The sequence below is a fragment of the Cyclopterus lumpus genome, chromosome 3 (genome assembly GCF_009769545.1).
Source record: "Cyclopterus lumpus isolate fCycLum1 chromosome 3, fCycLum1.pri, whole genome shotgun sequence".
Lineage (NCBI taxonomy): Eukaryota > Metazoa > Chordata > Actinopteri > Perciformes > Cyclopteridae > Cyclopterus > Cyclopterus lumpus.
In genome coordinates this window covers 4,376,328-4,397,512 of record NC_046968.1, presented here as the reverse complement: position 1 = coordinate 4,397,512, position 21,185 = coordinate 4,376,328, and the positions used below count along the sequence as shown (strand labels likewise).

At 43.8% G+C, this 21,185-nt stretch overlaps 1 protein-coding gene across 1 annotated transcript in view; it reads right to left on the bottom strand.

Annotated features, from left to right (window-relative positions):
- Positions 1-2,338: 2,338 nt before the first annotated feature.
- znf536 (zinc finger protein 536) overlaps positions 2,339-21,185 on the bottom strand; it is a 90,028-nt gene continuing 71,181 nt past the window's right edge. Inside the window, 1 exon segment of the mRNA XM_034529844.1 lies at positions 2,339-3,353. Within this exon segment, the coding sequence (XP_034385735.1) occupies positions 3,199-3,353 (155 nt within the window). The 3' untranslated portion in view covers positions 2,339-3,198.

Here is a 21,185-nt window from a genome sequence, read left to right as displayed (position 1 = left end):
GCTCCTTTTCAGAGTCGTTGAGAGTCTCTTTGTCGCTTTGCAGCTTTTTCGCATCTCTTTGCAGTTGTTTTTTTGCCATCTTTGTATTCTTTTTGTGGCTCTTTGTGGTTGTTTTATGGTCACTTTTAGTCTCTTCCTGGTTGGTATGTGTTTCTCTTTGTAGGTGAAGTCCAGTGGGGAGGGGCCTGACATTCGGGTCCCTATGCGCTGCCCGTCTCTGGTCACAAAGTGATATTCCACCTGATTTAAATGTCTTAGTCTTTCCCTTCCATTCTGCCACGTGGGATTCTGTGAGCGTGTTCCCCATCACCCCCATGTTGTTTCACTACAGCTACCCCACGTACACCTTTGGGAGACACAGTGGTGCAGTCGGTAATTCTGTTGAGCGTATTCGACATCATGAGCGCAGTTTGTGAAGTTATTTGAGATAATAACTTGGGAGTGATGGACCAACTATCCGAACGGTTTACCCACTTCTGATCGCTACAGTGACACTCCGACGCGCCGGCTCGGCTTCCTGATTCCCAGCGCTGTTAGAAATGAAGAAGATGAATAAAAGAACAGGAAACAGGCTGTTTGCTCTGTGAGAATCCATTTTTTTTCTTTTTTTTTTTAGTTTGAATACATTTTATTTTTACTATAAGTACAGTTCAGTAGTTACAAAACAAAGCATCTGCCATGAGGGTACAGTGAAACATAAAGAGTGTTCAGCTCACAAGACAGGTTTTGTACATAATATGTGGAGTGGAATGCTCATTATAGCTGGTTCAGAGAAGGAGAGAGCCCCAGTGAGACTCTCGCCATTAATCTCTCTTCTTTACACGCCTGGAAAACAGAGATGAGGTCAGAGGTCAAAGCCACTGGCCAGTGCCTCCAGCAGGATTCGTCTGATTGGTTCGCTCGGACCCCATTTCCAAGAATTCCTCCCTTCAAAACACCCTGTTATATTTCCCTACAACCATCACTTTTCATATGTCTCACTTTTCATGATTTTTAGCTTTTTATCCCCTCCTTTCCTGGCATATTGGAATTGAAAGAATGGTTTATTTGTAGTCTACATAAATCAAAATTAAAATGTAAAACAAACAAAAAAAAGAAACAAGAGGCTGTCCTGCAGCAAAATCTCCTCGCGGTGGAATCTGAGCACAGAAGATCACGCAGGCTAAAGCGGTACCGGGCCCCACGCTGCAGGCCCAGACGGGGCAGTTGCATCAAAATTAAATTGGGGCTGGGCTGGGGGAGGGGACAATTTGTCGAAGCCACATATACAGTATATGGGTTGCTCAAACTAAAATGAGTATCATAGTTGGACTGTACATACCGCATTAGAATTCTTCTCTGGGTTTCACAAAAAAAGAAAGAAAATGACGTAGAAACATTTCACAATGCCAAGGGACACACAAACACACACCTTCAGTTTAGTTAGTTAGCTAGTTTTGTACTGTATAGGTTGGATTTATAATACTATCACAGTGCAAAATACTTCAGAGAACCGAAACAAACAAAAGAAATAAGAAAGGATTAAGTCCCTCTATGCATAATGGGTTCTGTATATATGGGGGCAAATATGTTTGCAGCACAGGAGACGATTGTCATCTTTTTCCTCTTTTTTTCTTTTTTGATCATTATATGGAGAAGGCATTAAATGTACAGTACATATAAAAAAGAAAAAAATGAAAAGAAACAAATTAAATCAACCCTACGTCCTACAGTCTAGCACAGCTACATATTGTAGAAGCAATAACAGATGACTTGTATCTAAGGCTATACACAATATGTCATTTTTTTCCAGTTTTTTTGTTCTTTTTGTTCTTTTTTTGTTCTTTTTTTTACTCATCTTAAAGTAAATACATCAAACCATTTTTCAGTAGTCAGTAACACTGTGCAACAATGATCGGTGGCAGTATTTTAGAAACATCTGCGACGCTAAAGTCCTTGAGGTTGACGTGAGAGATGAAGAGAGAGAGAGGGGCGGAGGGCGATAGAGAAAGAAACTGTCGCCCCCCCTTCTTTTCTTTCTTCCTTTTTTTTTGTATTGAAATTCTTCTCAGTCAAACTCCAGAAGAAAATGCCTACCTCTTTAGAGAGCGTGGCCGTGTAAACTGTCACTTCTTTGCTTCTTCCTTGTCACAAATGCTTTAAAACTTTTGTTTCCACTCTTTTCTTTTTTCTTCTTTTTTTTGGAACTACTGTATATCTCTCTATGTACATTACGCGACTGTGTCGAATGATACAAGAACAAGAAGAAAAAAAAAGAAGAAACAAAAAAAAAAGACAGGGGGAGTCATATAGCAGGGTGAAGGCCTGTACTGGCCTGGGGATGGAGAGAGGGGGGGCGGGGGGTATACTGTAGTATTATAAGTACATTTAGGGCAGCTTGAATAGTCTTTCTCCTTCACAACCATCATTAGCACCACCATTGTCAAAAGTCAACTGTGAGTATGTTTTTTTTTCTTCTTCTTTGCATTGCAGATTGTCATATGGTGCCCTGTCCTTTAACCAGGTGTGATGCATCATGGGGATTCGGTGACTGACAGGAGAGCCAGGGGGGCGGCTGGTCTGACAGAAAAAAATGTGCTTGGTCTCTGTCAACCGCCCCGGTGAAGTGGGGTTTCTATTCTACAGTAGAATACATTCCAGGTACGATATAACGGTGAAACACCACCTGTGTTCTTCATTCAACAGGAGAGGAACACGTCTTTGAAAGCGTCCGATTAAGCGCTACACTTCAGTCCTACTCCTACTTTTTTTTGTTGTTGTTCATTTTCTTCTTAAAAAAAAAGACACACCTTTTCTAGCTCAAGGAATGTATCAGAGATCCGCGGTGCCGGTTACAGGAAGTGCTAATCAGACAGGTAGTTTCATGAAAAAGAAAAAAGGGCAAAAGAAAACAACATCGTATAAGAGAGAAGACAACAAAGACAGAGAGGGCATCCCGACCACGGGGGACCAAACAGGAAAGTTGCCCTCACTTTGTTTAGTGTCCAAGCAAAATTCGTCCCCGACAGGAAACTGTCCCAAAACTTTCCTTCATATAGTTCACGCCTTCTCTTGACTCTGACGGTAGTATGTGTTTTTTTTTTTCATCTTAAATAAAGTCTTTGTTATAGTGTACTCCTTCATTTATCCTTCATCCTCCTCCTCCTCGCCTTCATCATCACCATCCTCACCATCCTGCCTTGCTCCGGTGCGGTGCCGTTAGTCTTTGTTTACAGCGTGGGCGTCCAGCCCCTCTGGGTCGCCTAGGTTATGGTTGTTAGGGTGGTTAAGGTCGTTGTTAAGATGGTTGGGGTCGTGGGTCAGCGCGGGGTCGTGGGTCATTGGCTGGTCCTCCTCTCCTACCCAGAGATGCACTACAGCCAATAAGAGAACAAGAGGCAGATTAGCACCACGGACCCAACACATTGCATTATACGGTCAGAGTGGGGCCAAATGGATGCATGAGACTGTCAGCTTTGTACATTGGGCCACAGACAAGTGTGTCAAACGTGAAAGATTTAAAGGGTCATTTCACCAAAACAAAAAAGCATACGGTTCACTTACCTGCAACTATATCTAGTTATGAGGATAGTTTTGGTTTCAGGGGTCAAGGTTCACCTCGATACAATGGAGGTGAATAGTCTGGATCATCCACAGACCTCACTGCCAACTGTTTTCAGAGGGACTATTTCTTTGCCATCAAGTAGTCCCAGTCAAAACCGTCCAGTAACAAGTCTTTGGATTATCCCAAATAACGGAGACGCAGTTTGGTTTTGCTGTTAATATAATTTACTATAATTCACCTCCATTGTATCGTTGAGTTGGCTGAACTATCGAAGACGGACGAATAAAAACCAAAAGCATCGGCATGGCGAGCCACTGCTCGTTTCAGTGAACTTTAAAGTGTCTCCTCTGGATTCAGACTCCTCAAAGTACATACATATATATATATATGTATGACCTGGACCAGCAACAGGTTTATAAAGCAATTAAATCTGTTGTGTGCATACTAGTAAACTGATGATCAGTGGCGAAACATACAGGGTGGACGAAATAAAAGGAACACCTTAGAGTGAAACCCGTGCAGAAATAAATGATTCCACGGATCACCACAGTTTATTCTGGTTCGCATTCTAGGGCGTGACTATCACCGGGGTAAGAAGACCCTCTCACCATAAGCAGCGGCTCAGCATTGGACGCTCGGCGAAATGCTCATTTTCCTAAAATGTTACGAGGCGCTTAGGCCTTATTTTTTTTTACGACAACCGGAGCAGTGGCTTCGCACTTGTTACAATCAAGGTTGGTGCGGCTCAATAAGCGTGACAGGAAGTGTGACACATGCGAGAAGTGAAGTGAGTAAATGTAATAAAAAATACAAATAATAAAAGTTTTAAGACAGAAATAAATGCAGAACTGTGATTAGGTCCCACAGCAGCGGCCTCTAAGTAATACAACTTGATCTTTTTCTACACTTTCATTGCCTCAGCAACGTCTTAGAAAATAATTTTTGCAATAAAACACCGCCGAACACATTTGCATGTCATGTTCTTTGAAAGTGGCGTTATGAATTTGACGAAACCAAATTAAAACACAGATTCATATGTGAGCTGCTCATCTTGTTTTTCTTTTTTGCGAGGATGGAAATGAATATGAAAATGATAGGAAGTGGCGGCGTCGTGGCGGAGGGAAAATAAAGAGCTAATAACGCGATAAAACATCTCTTCGATTCAGCGTTGAGTAATGACTCCGGAGCTGTCGGTGAGCACAGCGGAGCTCTCTAACCCACGTTTACGGTGCATCTCATGTGTCTCTCGCGCTGTTACTGCTCCACGTTGTTCGCTCGGCATCAGTCCGGTGATACTCAAGGATAATTACAAATAGTTTTATTTATTATCCTAATGATATTGGTAGATTGAAATAGTGGAATGAGAGAGTGTGAAGAGGTACGTGGAAGGGTTGGTCTCTTTGATAGCCAACTAACTGGTGTTTTTCCATCACATTCTCACATTAGGATTCCCTCACCAGCAAAGTCATGTCATACCCAACTTCCGCCACAAGATGGCAAGCTAATACAGCGAATGAGACAGTGAAGCCTGCATACAGGCAGCTGAGCAGACACCTCTACAGACATTTCCCCAACTGATGGAGATTCAACATGTCTGTATGAGAAGCCAGAACTTAAATGAGTTGATAATTTTAACCGAAGCACTGGAGAAACAATAAGTAAAAAGAAGCCTCCGTTAAACATCATCTGCTCATGTCCGTGACATTCACACTTTTTTTAATTCTATGAACAATAACACAACAGAAATTAACCAAAATAAATAAAGTCCCCTCGTTTTGATGCCTAAAAAATATGCCTTGCTCTCCCCCCCAAGGGCACTTCCTGCCTTTGACTTCCCTGTAAAGAAACTTCCTGTAACGAGCTCCAGATTAGGGCCCCATATTTGATTTTCACTGTTCATTAACTAAGCCACCTGGAATGTTATTATTTAAGCACGGTGCTCCTTCTCCCCAAACAACTGCCACTGCGAAGGGGTGGGGGGTGGAGGAAGAGATTTCGTGGCCAACTTTATAGATTTAGCATAACTTCCCCATCGCAGTTTTTTAATTTCCCATTCGGGCAGACGGCAGATGCACCTTACAGACACAGAAAAAAAAGAAGAAAAAAACCTGCCTGGCATTCGTTTATCACATGAACGCTTCTGGGTGTGTTCCCTTCAAACACTCGGCCCGCACACAAGATCCTGGTGAAAATTCCATGTCCATAAAGTGTCTCGCATTTAAGGAAACCGGCGTATCCCCACAACAAATGTCCCACGTTGCCCCCCCCCCCCCCCAAAAGAATCTGATGTGAAAGAGCGAGCGCCCTCTCGCGGCGACGCGGCAGATGGAGGCGGAGGTGTCTGTTGGAGAGGAGAGGAAACATATGGCGCGAGGACCCATAGCTCCAGGATCCATCCACTGTTAATACATGTGTCATGCTTAACACAATGGATTAATGGGCAGGAGGAGGGAACAATGGCGGAGCACTGCACCACGAGCATGTGTCGGAAGACCGCCTTGGGACGCACGCGCTGGACTGGGTGTGTGTGTGCGCCCGTGTGTGTGTGTGACTAAGTGTGAGGGCTTGGTCTCAGAGGCATCACCCGACATTAATAGCAGTCTGCGATACAGCACCTGACTCACCAAGTAGAAGCTCTGGTAGAGTGGTAATATATATATATATATATATATATATATATATATATATATATATATATATTTATATAAATATGCTGGTGCCTCTGTTTCAGCTCTTCTTCTATTCTGCGATGACCATTAGGGTTCAGCCGATATTGACATTTGAAAGCCGATATGTATCTTTTTTCCTTCTTCTTTTTACTTTAAAGGACCGAAAGCGACACTGACCTGACATTTTGTGTTCAACTTAAAGCTTTTCTAAATGCCAATGTAGGATGTCGAAACGAGGCTCAGTTCAACGCTTTTTGTTTTCAGAAATTGTTGATCATATGATGATATACACGATGCACATTATTCACTGTATTAAATCCTGTGTTAAGACACATTTTGACAGACTTTTCACCAACGACTGGGAGACTCATGCGACTGGTGACCCCCGGGGTCATAAGGAGACATGGCTTCGCTTTGAACTAAACAGTCGTGGGAAGCCCCGATCAAGAAATTCATTTTGACAAGTGTTTTGTACGAAGTTTAAGCTTAGACTTTTTTAATGATATCTTTTCACTTCACTTAAACAAAGACCACTTAGATCAAATTTATAATCACATTATACTCAGTTATTATAATGCAATGTAAAAAACATTCTAATCTATTAGAACTATGGGAATTATAAGACACTATGATCCAAAAAACACGTTTGTGAGGGACCAGCATAAAGTATTATGATGCATTCCCTTCAAAGTCGTTATTGATGTCAACCATCCCAAATATGTATGAGTGCTTATGACTATAATTCAGCGGCGCAATGGGCGTCTTGTAACGCATTATAAGAGTGTTCATGATGCATTGTGGACACGGCTGCGGTAGGACGCGCCGAGAGAGTGATGTCACATCTCATACATCTCATCTAGAATGGAGGACGGTCTCCATCTGGACTTTGACAGAGAGCGGCCCCTGAAGGTGGCGGTGGCTCCTTTGTTCCTCTCCCAGGCATCCAGGCCCTCCGCTCGCACAAAGTGTTGTTCTTGGCACGGCCCGTCTCATTGTACAGCCCAGTATTTATAAATATGTAAATATGAGCAGCACCAGGCATAACACGGCCCGCTTGTATACACCGAGGAGGAGCGTCGAGGAAGTGAGTGCACCCCCCACCCTTCCAAAATTTTATTTTTAGATGGTTTTAATGAATACAGGATGTTTATAGTTACCATTCCCTGTGATTCGCACAAAAGACTAGAAAAATCCACATCCACCCTGCCACCCCTCCTCTGCACCCTCCCCCCAATCCCTCAAAGCACCACTAAAGAAGAAGAAGAAGAAGAAGAAGAATGAGAAGAAGGGGTGAGGGAGAGGGAGGGAAAAAAAGAAGCAAATTTGTGGTGCGACGCAGCAGGATTGTTGTGCTCCCAGTCTGCTTTCGACTCAGATCCCTATTAGACAAACATAGTGTGGTGTTAAGGTGCAACAAAGAGTGAGGGGAAAACTCCTGTGTACGCAGGTGGAGTGCGAGCAAGAGAGGGAGGGAGGGAGAGAGAGAGAGAGAGAGAGAGAGAGAGAGAGAGAGGAGACGAGGCGTGTGGCGGAGAAATGTTCCTCGCGAAAAAGAGAAGGAAAAAAAAAAAAGCGACTTCAAGGTGGCAGTGCAATTTGTGTGTTATTTCTGTTGTTTTTTTTAAGTTGCAAAAATAATACAAAAGCCGAATCAATATGTGCGAAGGAGCGGGTAAAAAAGGTTACCTGTTTGTCTGTGATAATGTGTTGTTTTTAGTTATTTTTTCTTGTTTTGTCTTTTTTGTGTGCCCGTATGTGTGCGTTCGTGTGTGTGTGTGTGTGTGTGTGTGTGTGTGTGATGACTCCATGTCAACTTGTTTTCTTTTTATAAACTCAGTTTTGTTTCGCAGCAAACTCTCGGGTCTAGTGTGTGACAGGATGGGAGGATTCAGAGGAGGGGAAAAAAAATAAAATAAAGAAAGCCAGGAAAAATGTAAAAAAAAGAAAAGAAAAAAGAAACACAATGAAGTGAATGTTAGTGGCCTCTTTCTATCTCTCGCTCTCTGTCTCCAAAACTATTTCTGAGGCTAAAAGATTGCCGGCTTGATAATACCTCCGCTGAGCAATTTAAGCCCAAACACTCTGATGCTACAATCTGTCTTCTCTGCCTGATAGCGCTTTTCTCCCCTCTCCTCTCCAAATTACTTTCTTTCATATCTAATTATATTTGCTAATGATCTTATAAGAGAATAATGGAATGTGCTTGATCTATTACCTTTTTTTTTTTTTTTTTCAATACATAAATACAATGCGGGGGGAAATGACTATTGGAGTCAGGAGGAAATGTTTTTTTTTCTTCTTCTTTTTTTCTCTTTTTTTTTCGCCTAATGTTTTTGATGAGAGGGAAAATGAAGCTGGGAGCTGCAGGGTCATTAACGGGCGATGAACGCAGAGGTCATCTCTCACATTCCCTTTGACATTTCTCTCATCTGACACGCTGAAACAATCACAACCTCATCCGCAACCCCCCGCCCCCTTTACTCCGCATTGTCGCTAATCTCCCAGCTATCCACCTCGCGTCTCTCTGATCTTTTAATGGAAACATCCAACTTTGTTCGGCTCCGGCTCAGCGTCGCTTGTTTTTGTTGCGTTCGGCCTCAAACTTTGGAGGTTGGATCTCGAAAAGGGTCCACGATCACAGAAGTATCACAGGATGTTGACCTAGCAGATATGTCGTATTTTCACATCTTCTCCTTACATTGATGGTTACCGTCACTTCACTGGTCACCGGTCATCCACTTGTATGCAACTTCCCCGTCTGTGTACGGACTGCCATCCGAAACACTCACTCCCAACTCGACCTGAGGACCAGGCGCGACGACAATAGGCTTCAAAGTTACTCGTTCAGTACGTAACTGACGTAACAAAGCCATGGTACAATAACTCGAACAGCAGTCTCCTAAGTGAAAGTCCTGTGCTCCTCTATTAAAGAGCTAAACCGGTTTGGGAGCTTCTGCCCGCTTTTCAATAACTCTTTATTAATTAAATTGCTATTCAGGACGAAATGGAGGGAGTGTTCTGGCGCCCCACTTTCTGCCTTGACTCGGCGCTATCAAAGAGAAGCTATCAAGTTGCATCATGGGACGTATAGGATCCTAGCCCCTACTACAGACTCAAAGTGGGGTTATCTTGCCCTCTCCTGCATCGATTCCGACTATTCTTTTCCTAATCTGTTCTTTTTCTCAAGTCTCACAATGTTATGAAATCACTAAAATAACCACTCCAAAATTACAACACGCGGTCTAGAAACTCTAGATGGTTGGTAATGCATGTCTTGTTTGCTCTGGGGGTTTCCGGAGGGGACCAGACCGACCTTCTGCAGTAACACCTAAAAGGCTGGCAGTGTCTGTCCCTTTATAACTTTTTCTAAGTTCAGTTTCTGTGCAGATTTCCACAGAAAAAAATCACCCGAGAAAAATAATAGCTCTAATTATCTTCCCCTGTTCAAATGATGGCCTCAACCCGCGCTCGCAAAATCCATTGGCCTTTTAACTGAATAACTCTTCTGTCTCTCTGTTGCCAAACCCCTATCCCGTCCCGTCCCTCCCTCGCCCCCTTCCTCTTAAGCCTCTTCTCCATCCTCCATTCTTCCCTGCGTTCTCTCCTTTTTTCTCTCCACAGGCCCGAGGACAAGCCAAGCCATGACAGGCACTCTAAACCCCCTGCATTAATGGAAGGAAATGGCATTCGATCCCTGTTTGATCTCCTAATCATTTCTGCTGAAATGATAATTAGTGTCCTTCCAATCCTCCCACAGAGGAGGAGAAAGGGTTGGGCTGAGGGGGGGGGAAGGGTAAATACATAAATAGAAAAAATAATAATGCTTGCTTTTTAGACCTCAAATGACATCTTTGTCACCAAGCTGGGCATGTTCATAACCAACAAGTGCACATTTCCCATCCTTCGCACACAGAGGAGGGGAGAGAACACACTGACGCACACACAGAGACACAGTGCCTGGCGACGGCTGTCTGTGATTCTTTTCAGCTGACATAATCCTGATTGATTCGTTCAGCAGATAAAAACTGGGTCCACTTCTGCCCTTTTTACTGGGGGGGCTGGAACATAATACGGCCTTTTATTCAGCAACAATGTAGCATAATGGCGTTGGAATGTGCAGGGGGGGAAAAAGGCCACATCTTAAATGCTTGTGACACACTGTGCTTTGAAAAAGCCTGTAGTCTAATGTAAAAGGGAGAGAGATAGAAAGAGCAACGAAAGAAAGAGAGAGAACAGAATCATTAAACTGCCAAATTACCCATGTGCCCCGGTTCCATCGCAGTCAAATGGAGGCTGTTATTTTGGAGAACTTGTTTTCTTTCTCTTTTTTGGAGTGTGTGTGTGTGTGTGTGTGTGTGTGTGTGTGTCTGTCTGTCATTCCGGATAGCTCCGCGTTGCCTTCATGTTCTCGCAGGGAAATCAAGGATTTGGGCTCTCGAGTTTCTGAACTATCAGGGCCGACCCGACCCTCCTTCTCTGAAAAGGACGCTTTTGTCCAGGAATAGGTGAGGTCATCTCATCGCCACATATACTTCTTCTTTGTGGGGGAAAGGTTTGTGCTTACATGAACTAACATCCTTCCCTCATTCTCCGAGATTCGGACAAAGGCTGAAAGGCCACTGGATGTTTGGATTAGCGCCCTCAGTCTCAGTTATTAGATGTGTTTCCAGAAGGAGGAAAAGATGTGGCGAACTTCTCCAGTTGTGAATGCACAATGTTCAACGCAACAACAAACCTGTTTTTCTGTTTGTGAAATATATTATATTTTAGAGAGCTTTTTACCCAAATGTGTATATGTACAGCAGAATTATACACTGTGTGGTACTTAATTATCATGACCCGTAGTTAAAAATTAAAATTCCTTGGCACTGTCCAATCTCAACACACACACACACACACTCTTTCCTTTATCTGAACTTCTCCTCCGCCGCTTGGTTTTCAAGCGCTGTGGCAGTAAACTACAAAACACCAGAGAGCAGACGGCCTTCCTGCGAGTCAATTGTATTAATTGTAGGCGCTAATCTGCGAGCTGCGGCCCTCCCACAAGCGCGGCGGCGTTATCCGCACCGGCGCGGTGGTGGTGACATATCTGGTTACTAATTCGGTGTGGCACGAAGCCAGATGGGAGATGGGAAGAAGGAAGGAGTCTGTTAATCGGCCATTGAAACGTATCCCAGAACCCATTCATTTGGCTGCGAAAGAAGACGACGACGACGAAGAAGAAGGAGGCGACGAGGAGAGGATACAAAGGGAGTGAGGCAACGCAGCATGGAGGACGTATGTACGGTAGATCACAGAGGGAGGAGAACGCGGCAGCAAATAGGGCAATATTATATAGGGCAATATGCATATATAGGGCAACGCTAAGCACGTTGCCCTGCTACAGTCTATAATACTCTGTCATAAAGACACACACAGGAAAGTAAAGACTGTGAGTAATGAAGCCAAACTATCAGGCCCTTCATTAAATATGGATACTGGTGAGCCTTCCCTCAAATCTCAACAATCGGTGGTTTGAAATATCGGCATTGGTTATAGGCCAAAAAAAAAAAAAGACAAGAGACACTCAGAGATAAAAGATGCAGATACTGTGACGGAAATAAACCAAGTTTCTACAGAGGCAGATTAACAAGAGAGATAGGAGGGGTAACCCAACCCCAGCTATCGTAGTTATCATTCATAATCACGGACAACCTGTCGCCGGTTCCCAGAGTCGGGGGGATTGGGGAGATGAGGGGTTTCTCCCAAGCTTTCAAATGTTGCAGGTAAATGAACAAGAGTTTAGATCGGGAGGATGGAAGAAGGTGGTTGAAGAGGAGGAGGGAACATAAGTCCAATGTTGTACCTGTACTTCATGATTGAGTATCAACGCATTTTAACATTCAAAAGAAGAAAACAAGATTATCTGAAATATTATTAAAGGCTTCATCTAAATAAGAACAGTGCACTGATTCAAGCTCAGTGTGTGTTTGGTCCTTATATTCCCATGAGGCCCCAAACATCCCATGATTCCTGTCCATCAAGCGGGTTGGACGTCACAGGACTAACTGCTAATTTGTTAAAGCCCCCGACGTGTGCGTCAAAATCTAGAGTTTAGGGGTTTTATGCAGCTTTATTTAACCTGCCAGGTGTTATTCCAGCAGGGAGATAGCTTCCTGGCATTGTCATTGTAACATGGCGGGGCGTTCAGGGGACAGCAGGTCAACAGGTGCCCCGACAATGTTTTTTTGTAGTCGAGTGGTTCTCACACTGAACCTGTTTCGACTCCCTTTGGAGGCCTCAAGTAGGAGAAGAAAAAAGGAACACGCCTCCTTTGCATAAATCAATGGATTTCTATCAAACAATACTTAATGAATGTAGTTCGGACCGCCACACACAAAGACACAAATGGTTCCCACCACGCCAACCGAGTAATCCTGAATCGATGTTTGGGTGCTGTTGAAGTCACATCAATTAAAATCAATACACAATACTATAATAAATACAATTACATGTATTACGTTAAATGTGAATGGTTATGAGTTCAAAAGTAGAAGCATATTTATTTTATAAAATATGGGGTACCTTAAATATTCCGCACAGTTTGATGAAATACAATTTGTTTCTTCTTCTTTTCTTTTCCTTTTTTAGCAGACACATGAAGGATGCAGACACTTCACAACAGTTTAGCATTGCTAAACCATCGCTGACCCACATATGTGTGTTTCTCATTTCTTTTCTTTTCCCCCTCCCCACACACACTTTCACAGCACCGCTTCAGTTTTTCCATGATGTAAAGAAAGAAAGAGAGAGAGGGAGAGAGAGAAAAAAAGGCAGAGAAAGTGAGGAATATATGTTTTTTAAAAAAGAAAACAAGTGGAGCACCTGGCTTCTTTTTCACCACCGTTTCACAAGCTCTCCGTGGTCTCTGATGATTCAACAGTTGCTGCTACAAACATCTGCTGCCTGCTCTTAGCAGATCTCAATTAAGACTCACACAGCCGGGCATGCCATTCCTTATTTATGCCTCAGCTTTTTTCCTTTTTTTCTTCTCTTTCCACCGTGCCAAACCAGGGAAACAGGCCAAAAGGTCTGAGAAACTCCACTTAAAGAGGACATTACGAGGTGGAGGGATGTTAAGAGGTGTTGGCAAGAGATTAACAAAAAAAGCAAGAAAAAAAAAAAAAGCAAGGCATTCTTGCCAACATTGGCAGCACTTTTAAGAAAATAACAGCAAGCAAAAAAAACATTACAAAAAAATAGAAAGAAGAGCAACAAACGTCGACAAGCAGCAGCCTAGAGCCCTCCCTCATTTGTCTTTTTTTTTTTAAAGGCACCCAAAAGAAAGACCAAGAATAAGAAGAAGAAGAAGAAGGAGTGAGTGTTGATATGATTATGTAAATGTAAACAGGATTTCCTGCCGACTGGAAGACGTTTTTTTCTCTCTGACCCGTTCTCCTTGCAAATCTTCCATTTAAGACAAATTCCCCCGGGGAGGCCGCTCCGCCGTTACTTAACGGGATAATTATGATATACTAAACCTTTCCAAGATCAGCCCCCCACCCCCACAACACCCCAAACCCCTCCACTTCCTCCTCGTCTTCGCCTCCTCCCAGAATCACTCACTCTCTCTCTTTCGCTCTCCATTTCTCTCTGTGTCCCTCGCTCTCTGGTCATTTCCTCTCTGCCTTCCTTCCGTCTGTCCCCGACATTCGCACTGATTTGTCTCAGAGCGTCCGCATATAGCCTCGCACCCACAGTAGGTCCGACCGATTGGGCTTTTTAAAAAAACATTTGTATCCAATACTGACGCCACTATCTTTGGATTTGAAAAGCTGTCCATATTGAATTCATGTTGACGAATGAAAAATGTTATTTGAATTGCATCTATCGAAATAAATGAGTTAGGTTCGACACGTCCTTGTGGCATTTGTGCAGTGGGAAGAAACATTTGGTTTTTTTTATTATTACCTCGAAATGAAGAAAAAAAAACAAATGCAGAATAAAATTAATTGTCATGATGACTTGTTCCATCTTGCTGTCTGTAGCTAAGGTAAAGAATTGAGCTCAATAATATCAAAATGTCAGTTCAACGTTCAACAACCTCTATTTAAAGGTCCTATCAAGTGCTTATTAACCGTACTCTCTTTTTATCATACTCCACCAGAAACAGTGCAATATACAATTTGTGTGTTCCACTGCTTCCCTTATTGAACTGAACTTTGTTCAACTACTGAAGAAAGGCCTCCCATGCAGGACGTCATCGCTGATGAGTTAAAACAAACAGTTCGACTGGAAGACTAAAGGGGGTCGTCTCTCCCTCTTAGCTGATTGCTTTGTATTATGTATTCTGAAAATAAAATACTTTAAGGCGCAGTTAAAAACGATCCTCGAACAGCAGGAAAACAAAACGTAGGTCACATACAGACAAAAGAAACGTTAATGTTACTCCTTGAGGAGATCTTGACGTGTCCAAAGATGCCAAACGGAAATTAATATTTAAACCGAAGAACCCACTTTAAAGAAATACTACTGTTTTTATTCAAACCGGATGATGAGTCTTCAGGCTGTCTGGGGGGGTTCTTCTCTAAATCCTCTGTGTCACTTGGACCTTCACACCATGACCTCACCACGGAAAGATTGAACAGCAATCGGAACATATCCCTCCGCCATCCCCCACTGTGTGAGTGTGTGTGTGTAGTGAGTGTTATCCATAATAAGCTGCGCTCACCCTCTGATCTCCTGGAAGAAAAGCAACGCGCACACACACACACACACACAAACACACACACACACGCACACACTTTTGATATCAAGACTTTGGAAATGTTAAAAGAGCGAGCCCGAAATCACGCCCGCTCCAAACATTTCATGAAGCAGACGCACAACTTAATTGCAATTCCGCGTGGGTTGTTTGGTTCCTTATTTACTCCCCGCAACTTTGTAACGGAGCCACACGTCAAACTATTTACGCGCTGGTGTAAGCACTCACGGCTACGATTCTCTCCGCCTGACAGCGGCCGTAAACAGAGGGGCGAGAGATCAAAACTGTTCGTCAGAGAGCGTGACAGATGACAGATATGGCAGGAGATTTTCCATGATCCTCTGCACACATGGTAGGGGGAGGGAGGGGAAACTACAAGGGACAGTGAGAGAGAGAGAGAACAAAAAAGAGGGGATGAAAATCTAATCAAATCAAAGAAATGTTTCTTTCCATGTGAGGGAGTGGAGCACAGAACACATGGCTGATACATGAAAAAAACCCATTTTCAGTAATGTGTCCGATCAATTATTTATTGCCAAACAGTGTGTGTGTGTGTGTGTGTGTGTGTGTGTGTGTGTGTGTGTGTGTGTGTGTGTGTGTGTGTGTTTGTGAGGGGGTGTTAGATATTTTGCAAATAGTGGGACCAGACGTCGGTCACAACCTTGCTAATTTGGGTGCTCGTAAATTACACAGACCCCCGAGGGCCGCTCCGACCCGGAGTTGGGGTGCGGGTCGGTGACAAAGCGGTACGTCGGGCTCCTCCCAAAAGGGCCCGTCCATAGGAGCGTAGGAGGAAGTGGTCTTTAGGACTCAATGAAATGCTGCACTCTCGCTGCATATTGTATGACTTTCTGATGATTCATGTAAACATACATAAAAAAAAAAAAATTAAATTGTATTTATTCATCTTAAATAATATATTATGTTACATGTAAAAACATTTTGGTAACATTTCTTTGACGCCCATGTCTTTGCATTATAACTATTATACTTATAGGGTCTTATAAACTCTGTTTATAGCACTGTATAACTATAGTTATAGGCACTCATTAATATAATAAGTATCATAATAATTTATAATTGCTGGTCACTCACTGGTTTTTGCAAAGATGAAAGTGCGTTATGATTCCCATAGTTAATATAGTTTTAATATTGTTATAATGCATGATATTCACTTTAATAATACATTCTAATATGATTTTAAGTTACTCTAAGTGGTCATTAAGTGATTTAAGTTAGGGAAAAATATCATTAAATTCAACAACTTATAAAATGCAATACATTTTTACTTTAGCAAACAATTTACTTAGAGTGACTTATGACATATAGACACAAAAATGATAATTTCTTACAACTATGATAATTATAATACCTGATGATCTTTGCAAAGACAATATCAGTGATCAAAGTCATCAAAATATATAAATCACGAGTGCTTATAACTTTAATGATATACTTTGCTATGAAGATATTATAATGCTTTATGAGTATATTTATAATTTAATTTTTAGGTTTTATATCTTGCTCTTATAGATCTCTTTAAGCCGAAATGTCTTTAATTTCACTTTAATGCAAATATATGACAATTGTTGAAAGTGTACTTTCTTGGACATCTGGTAGAGGCTCATAATAAAAACATATTAAAAAAACGACGTGGTCAGAACAAAAAAAAAGATTTTGTTCTTGTTTTTGGAATGAAGAAATGCAAAAACAAGAAATCAAAAATTGCATTTTACTTCTGCGTATGCTTACAAGTAACGCGTTTGATCTTGTCCGAACATTACAATAACAAACTATTTCACGAGGATGCATGCAAATTTGATCTGATTGCGCAAACAAGGATTCATAAACTCTCAGTGTGTGTGTGTGTGTGTGTGTGAGCCTCTCGGCTGCCTCTCCCACCCTCAGCCATTGTGCTGCTGCTGAAATCCATAACATTTCTTTTGTTCCCTGACTTTCTGTAAGCCCGCTCTCTTATTTTCCCAAGGCCGAGAAACTTCAGACATGAGAACCCCTGATATAAAACCAGGGAAATTTACCTGGGATTAGCAGCCATTGACAAATAACCTTGGTGATAGATGCACAGTAGATTTGGTTCAAAGCTCTCCCGGCAGCCTCAAAAGAGATTAGTTCACTTCTTATCAGGTCAGCCGCGTCGCCTGGGAAATGTGTTTAAAGTCACATTGATTTATTGAAAGATTCCCCAATAAGAAGATATCTCTCGACTTAAGGAGTGTGTGTGTGTGTGGGTGTGTTCGTATGTGTGTCGTGTGAACGCGTGCCTCAAATAAATTACACTGCCTGTTCAAGCTTTTAAAAAAAGAAATAAGGAAGAACAAAAAAAAAAAAGCTCCACACAAAGACGTCTTCAACAAACGAACGATGCGCAAAAAGAAAAAGAGCACTTCGAGATGACTGGTGTTGAATACTGCCACTGGAGAGAGAGAGAGAGAGAGGTGCCCAATTCTCCCTCTACCTGTCTCGCCCAGCTCTCTCAGCCTCTCTCTCCATTTACCCCATGCTGACAGTGCTGCTGAAAACAGTGATTGTACAGCGGTGAGACACAGAGCGATGCTGACAGGGAGGTATAATAAGGCCCCTTTGTTCACCAGAGAGAGAGAGGTAGAGAGACATGCAGAATGGGGGGGGGGGGGGCAGCTTTCATTTACACCATTACCTTCTTAAGTGTCATTATCGGGCCAAGGAGAAGACGACTGTGGGAAAGGGGAATGACAGATCTGACATGTCGCTCACCGGGTCCATCTGAGGGACGACATTCTCAATTCCTCGCTCTCTCTCACACACACGCACACTCACACACACACACACACACACACACACACACACACACACACACACGCACACTAACTTTTTCGCGACAAGAGCGTCGGTGAGGATGGCCACTGACGCTCCGGCAATGAAGTGTGCGTCATCTTCAACCCCCCCACACTTCCCCCACTTCCTCTCCCCACACACCTTAACGATGCCGTGACTATTTTCATGAAACTTTCTGACTACCTAAAAATCGCTTCCTGCAGCAAAAGCCAAGGAGTGCGGAGGCGTGGAAGTAAGAACGCTTCAAACTTCTGCTCTCAGGTGTTTGTTTCCCCCCCATTCCTTTCACAACTATATCTGTAACTTTGGTTTCTACTTTCCCTTTGTGCAATGTGCTACGCACACGATGTATGCCCTCCAGGATGCCCGCCATTCTTCTATCCGAAACCATTATTGCGTCTCTCTCTCCTCTTTGATGGGGAGGCCTTTCACCCCCCGCTTTGAGCTGATGGGCTCTAACTATGAACATGTCTTCCTTGCAACGCGGTTTCTAGCCAACAGGACTTTGAACACCATGTATTTACTGATCTCTTACTTGGTGCTTGGGGGGGGGGTTGGTATCAAGGGGCGTGAGCCACAAAAGACAGTGGTGTCCACTTTACTTCGGTAACCCCCCCCCCCTTTCTTTTGACTTGTTCTTGTACAACATCTCAACGTACAATTTTTGGATGGTTTTATCCTCCTCGTGTCTTCCCGCCCATCTCTCAAAAACCCCCTTCATCCACATACCTCCCCAGTCTCCCTGACAGTTTCCATGCTTCCTCCAGGCCTTCGTCTATCTCTCCCGCTGTTTGCTTTTAACTCTTGAGGTCATCCGGGACCCCCGGGCAGCTATCCCAGAATGCTGAGCCGGCTAACGTCCTGCCGAGTTGCCTTCTGGATGGAGCGGACAGCCGGCGCCAGGCCTCGATCGGCGCTTGCTACTCGAGCGTGTGTACTCGGCCACCGCTTCAGCCCGGACAGGCGGAGGAGGGATCCTCAAAGGGGTTCTTCGGCTTCGGGTCGCTGGTCCTAACACGGAGGATGCGATATCCGCCGAGCAAACCTCTGATTGTTCAACGTACCACTTGTAGTACTGTAACATCAATAAATCATTGCCACCTTTGTTTGTAGGCATCAGTGTTTAATTACCACAAACAAGCGGCCGAGGACACTGGCAGCTTCTACTGGCATCTATAACGCGTTTCACGGTGTGTGCCAGAGCGCTTTATGGCACCGGGAGAGATTTCTTTAGGACACGACATAGCGATGAGAGGGCAGCTTTTGATTGGTCTTTTACCATGATATCAATATCTGGTGTAGCCAGCAGGTACCTACACAACGGATATTCACAGACAGTCTGATCAGCAACTTGAGACGCAAGAGCTGAAGCTAAGAGCGCACCAGTTAACGGTTCTTTTCTTTTTTTCCATGCGTTCGCGCCTCTTTCGACAAGGAAACTCTCCTCGGACGACAGAGATCTTGTCTTTGTTTGTTGTACACTATATTTAAATGGACAACGTCGCCAGCATCTAAAACAATAACGGAGAGTTGAAAGCAAAAGGATTTTGAGCATTTCATTCAGGATTTCGTGGCCGCCTGGAATAAAAAAAAAGACAAAGAAAGCGTCTGCTTAACCAACATCACGGGTATTCTGTGGTTAAAGGGAGCGAGTCGTAACATCTCCGGAGTCGAGCTACATCATCGGGCACGACCGCACGCTCAAAAAGCTCCAGAATGCACCGAAAGCAGGTCTCGCTGCTGCTTTTCAACCTTTTTTTCCGCAGGAGACCGAGTGTAGCGCCGGCGACGAGACGCAACATGCCTGGAAAAAGCCAACGCCACGCCGGAGAAGTTAACACGGGAGCCCGACGTGTCTGTGTCGCCGCTCAAGTGGAAAGCTATAATTAGCGATGGAGTCGTTGCCTGAGTAGTTTAACTATGCTCAAAGAAACACGCAACAACAACGCGGGGCCTCCATGTCGAGTGTGTGTGTGTGTGTGTGTGTGTGGGGGGGGGGGGGGGGGGGGGGGGGGGGGGGGGGTAATAATAAGATGACAAGGAATCAGTAGTCAGACATCAATGCTGAATGTCCCACACACACACACACACACACACACACACACACACACACACCTCCTCCTTCAGTGATCTCCGTGAGCGTATGTGCCTCTTTGTTCACGTGTGTGCATGTGTACATCTATAAGTGTCCACCCTGTGCATACAGACGGGGGGGATCAATACATAACAGAGGGAGCAAAAAACAATATCCCGGCATCGGGGGCCGGTGTCTATAAAATGCCTGTGTTTATTCAATAGGGGTGGGGGAGACTGAAGAGAGGCGTGGACCAAAGATGGATGAAGAGAAATCAATCTGTGCGTCTCTGCATTCAAACAAATGGCACGTGCATTGAGACGAATGGTTCTTTCCTCACCACGCGGGGCACGGACCGCGCTCCCATCCCACGGGGTCCGGTTCCACGACTCAGCTGCGGTCGCCGGTTTACGACCGCTTTGAAAGTTCCTCGCCGAGCCAAATTTGACCGGAGATGATCGAGAGCTCTGGCTGATTATGAGCTTTCCACTGATATACATAACTTTTTGGGTTTTTTTTATGTGCGATTAGGGTCAGTCACAGACTAGATGTAAATCATACAATAATTTAGGTTAATTTCCACACATTCATGTGTGTTCGGTATATTTATTTAATTTTCTAGTAAAGTGACACAAGTTTATCCTCCATAACCTCCCACTAATACATAAATATATATCATCTCTCTCAACATGTTTGGTGTCTGAAGGAACCTGTCTGTGTGGCGGGGGCCGCCGGTTATCTCCCGGAGACAGTTATGAAGTCTGAAAGAGCGCGAGGGAGAGAAGACACAGAGAGAGAGAGAGAGAGAGAGACAGATGGCTGCACAGGTCTGAGAACAAAGTGCCGGCCGGCGTCAGTCAAGAGCCGCATCAAACAAGCTCTTTTGGACACAATGATATCGACGGAATGTCGAGGACAACAGCAAATGACAGGGAGTGTGCAGGTGTGTGTGTGTGTGTGTCTGCGCACAGCTGGGTTTGTGTGCAGCGTGATTACAACCGGTGCATCTCAGTGTGTGTGTGTGTGTGTGTGTGTGTGTGTGTGTGTATGTGTGTGTGTGTGTGTGTGCGTGTGTGTGTGTGCCTCGTCGAAAGCAAAGGAATCCAAATACACACTTGTGCATGAGCATAAATATCACTGGCTGTCAGTCAACTTCAAACAATGCAGCTGTAATCTGCGATAACATAAATACGAGCAGCTGCGTGAAGCGGCGAGTGAACCCCGGACTTGTTCTGACCGTTGAAGGCGACTCGGCAGCGAAGCGGATATCTGAACGGAGGTTCAGAGGAAAGAGGTGCGCTTACTCTCCTTTTTAGAAAA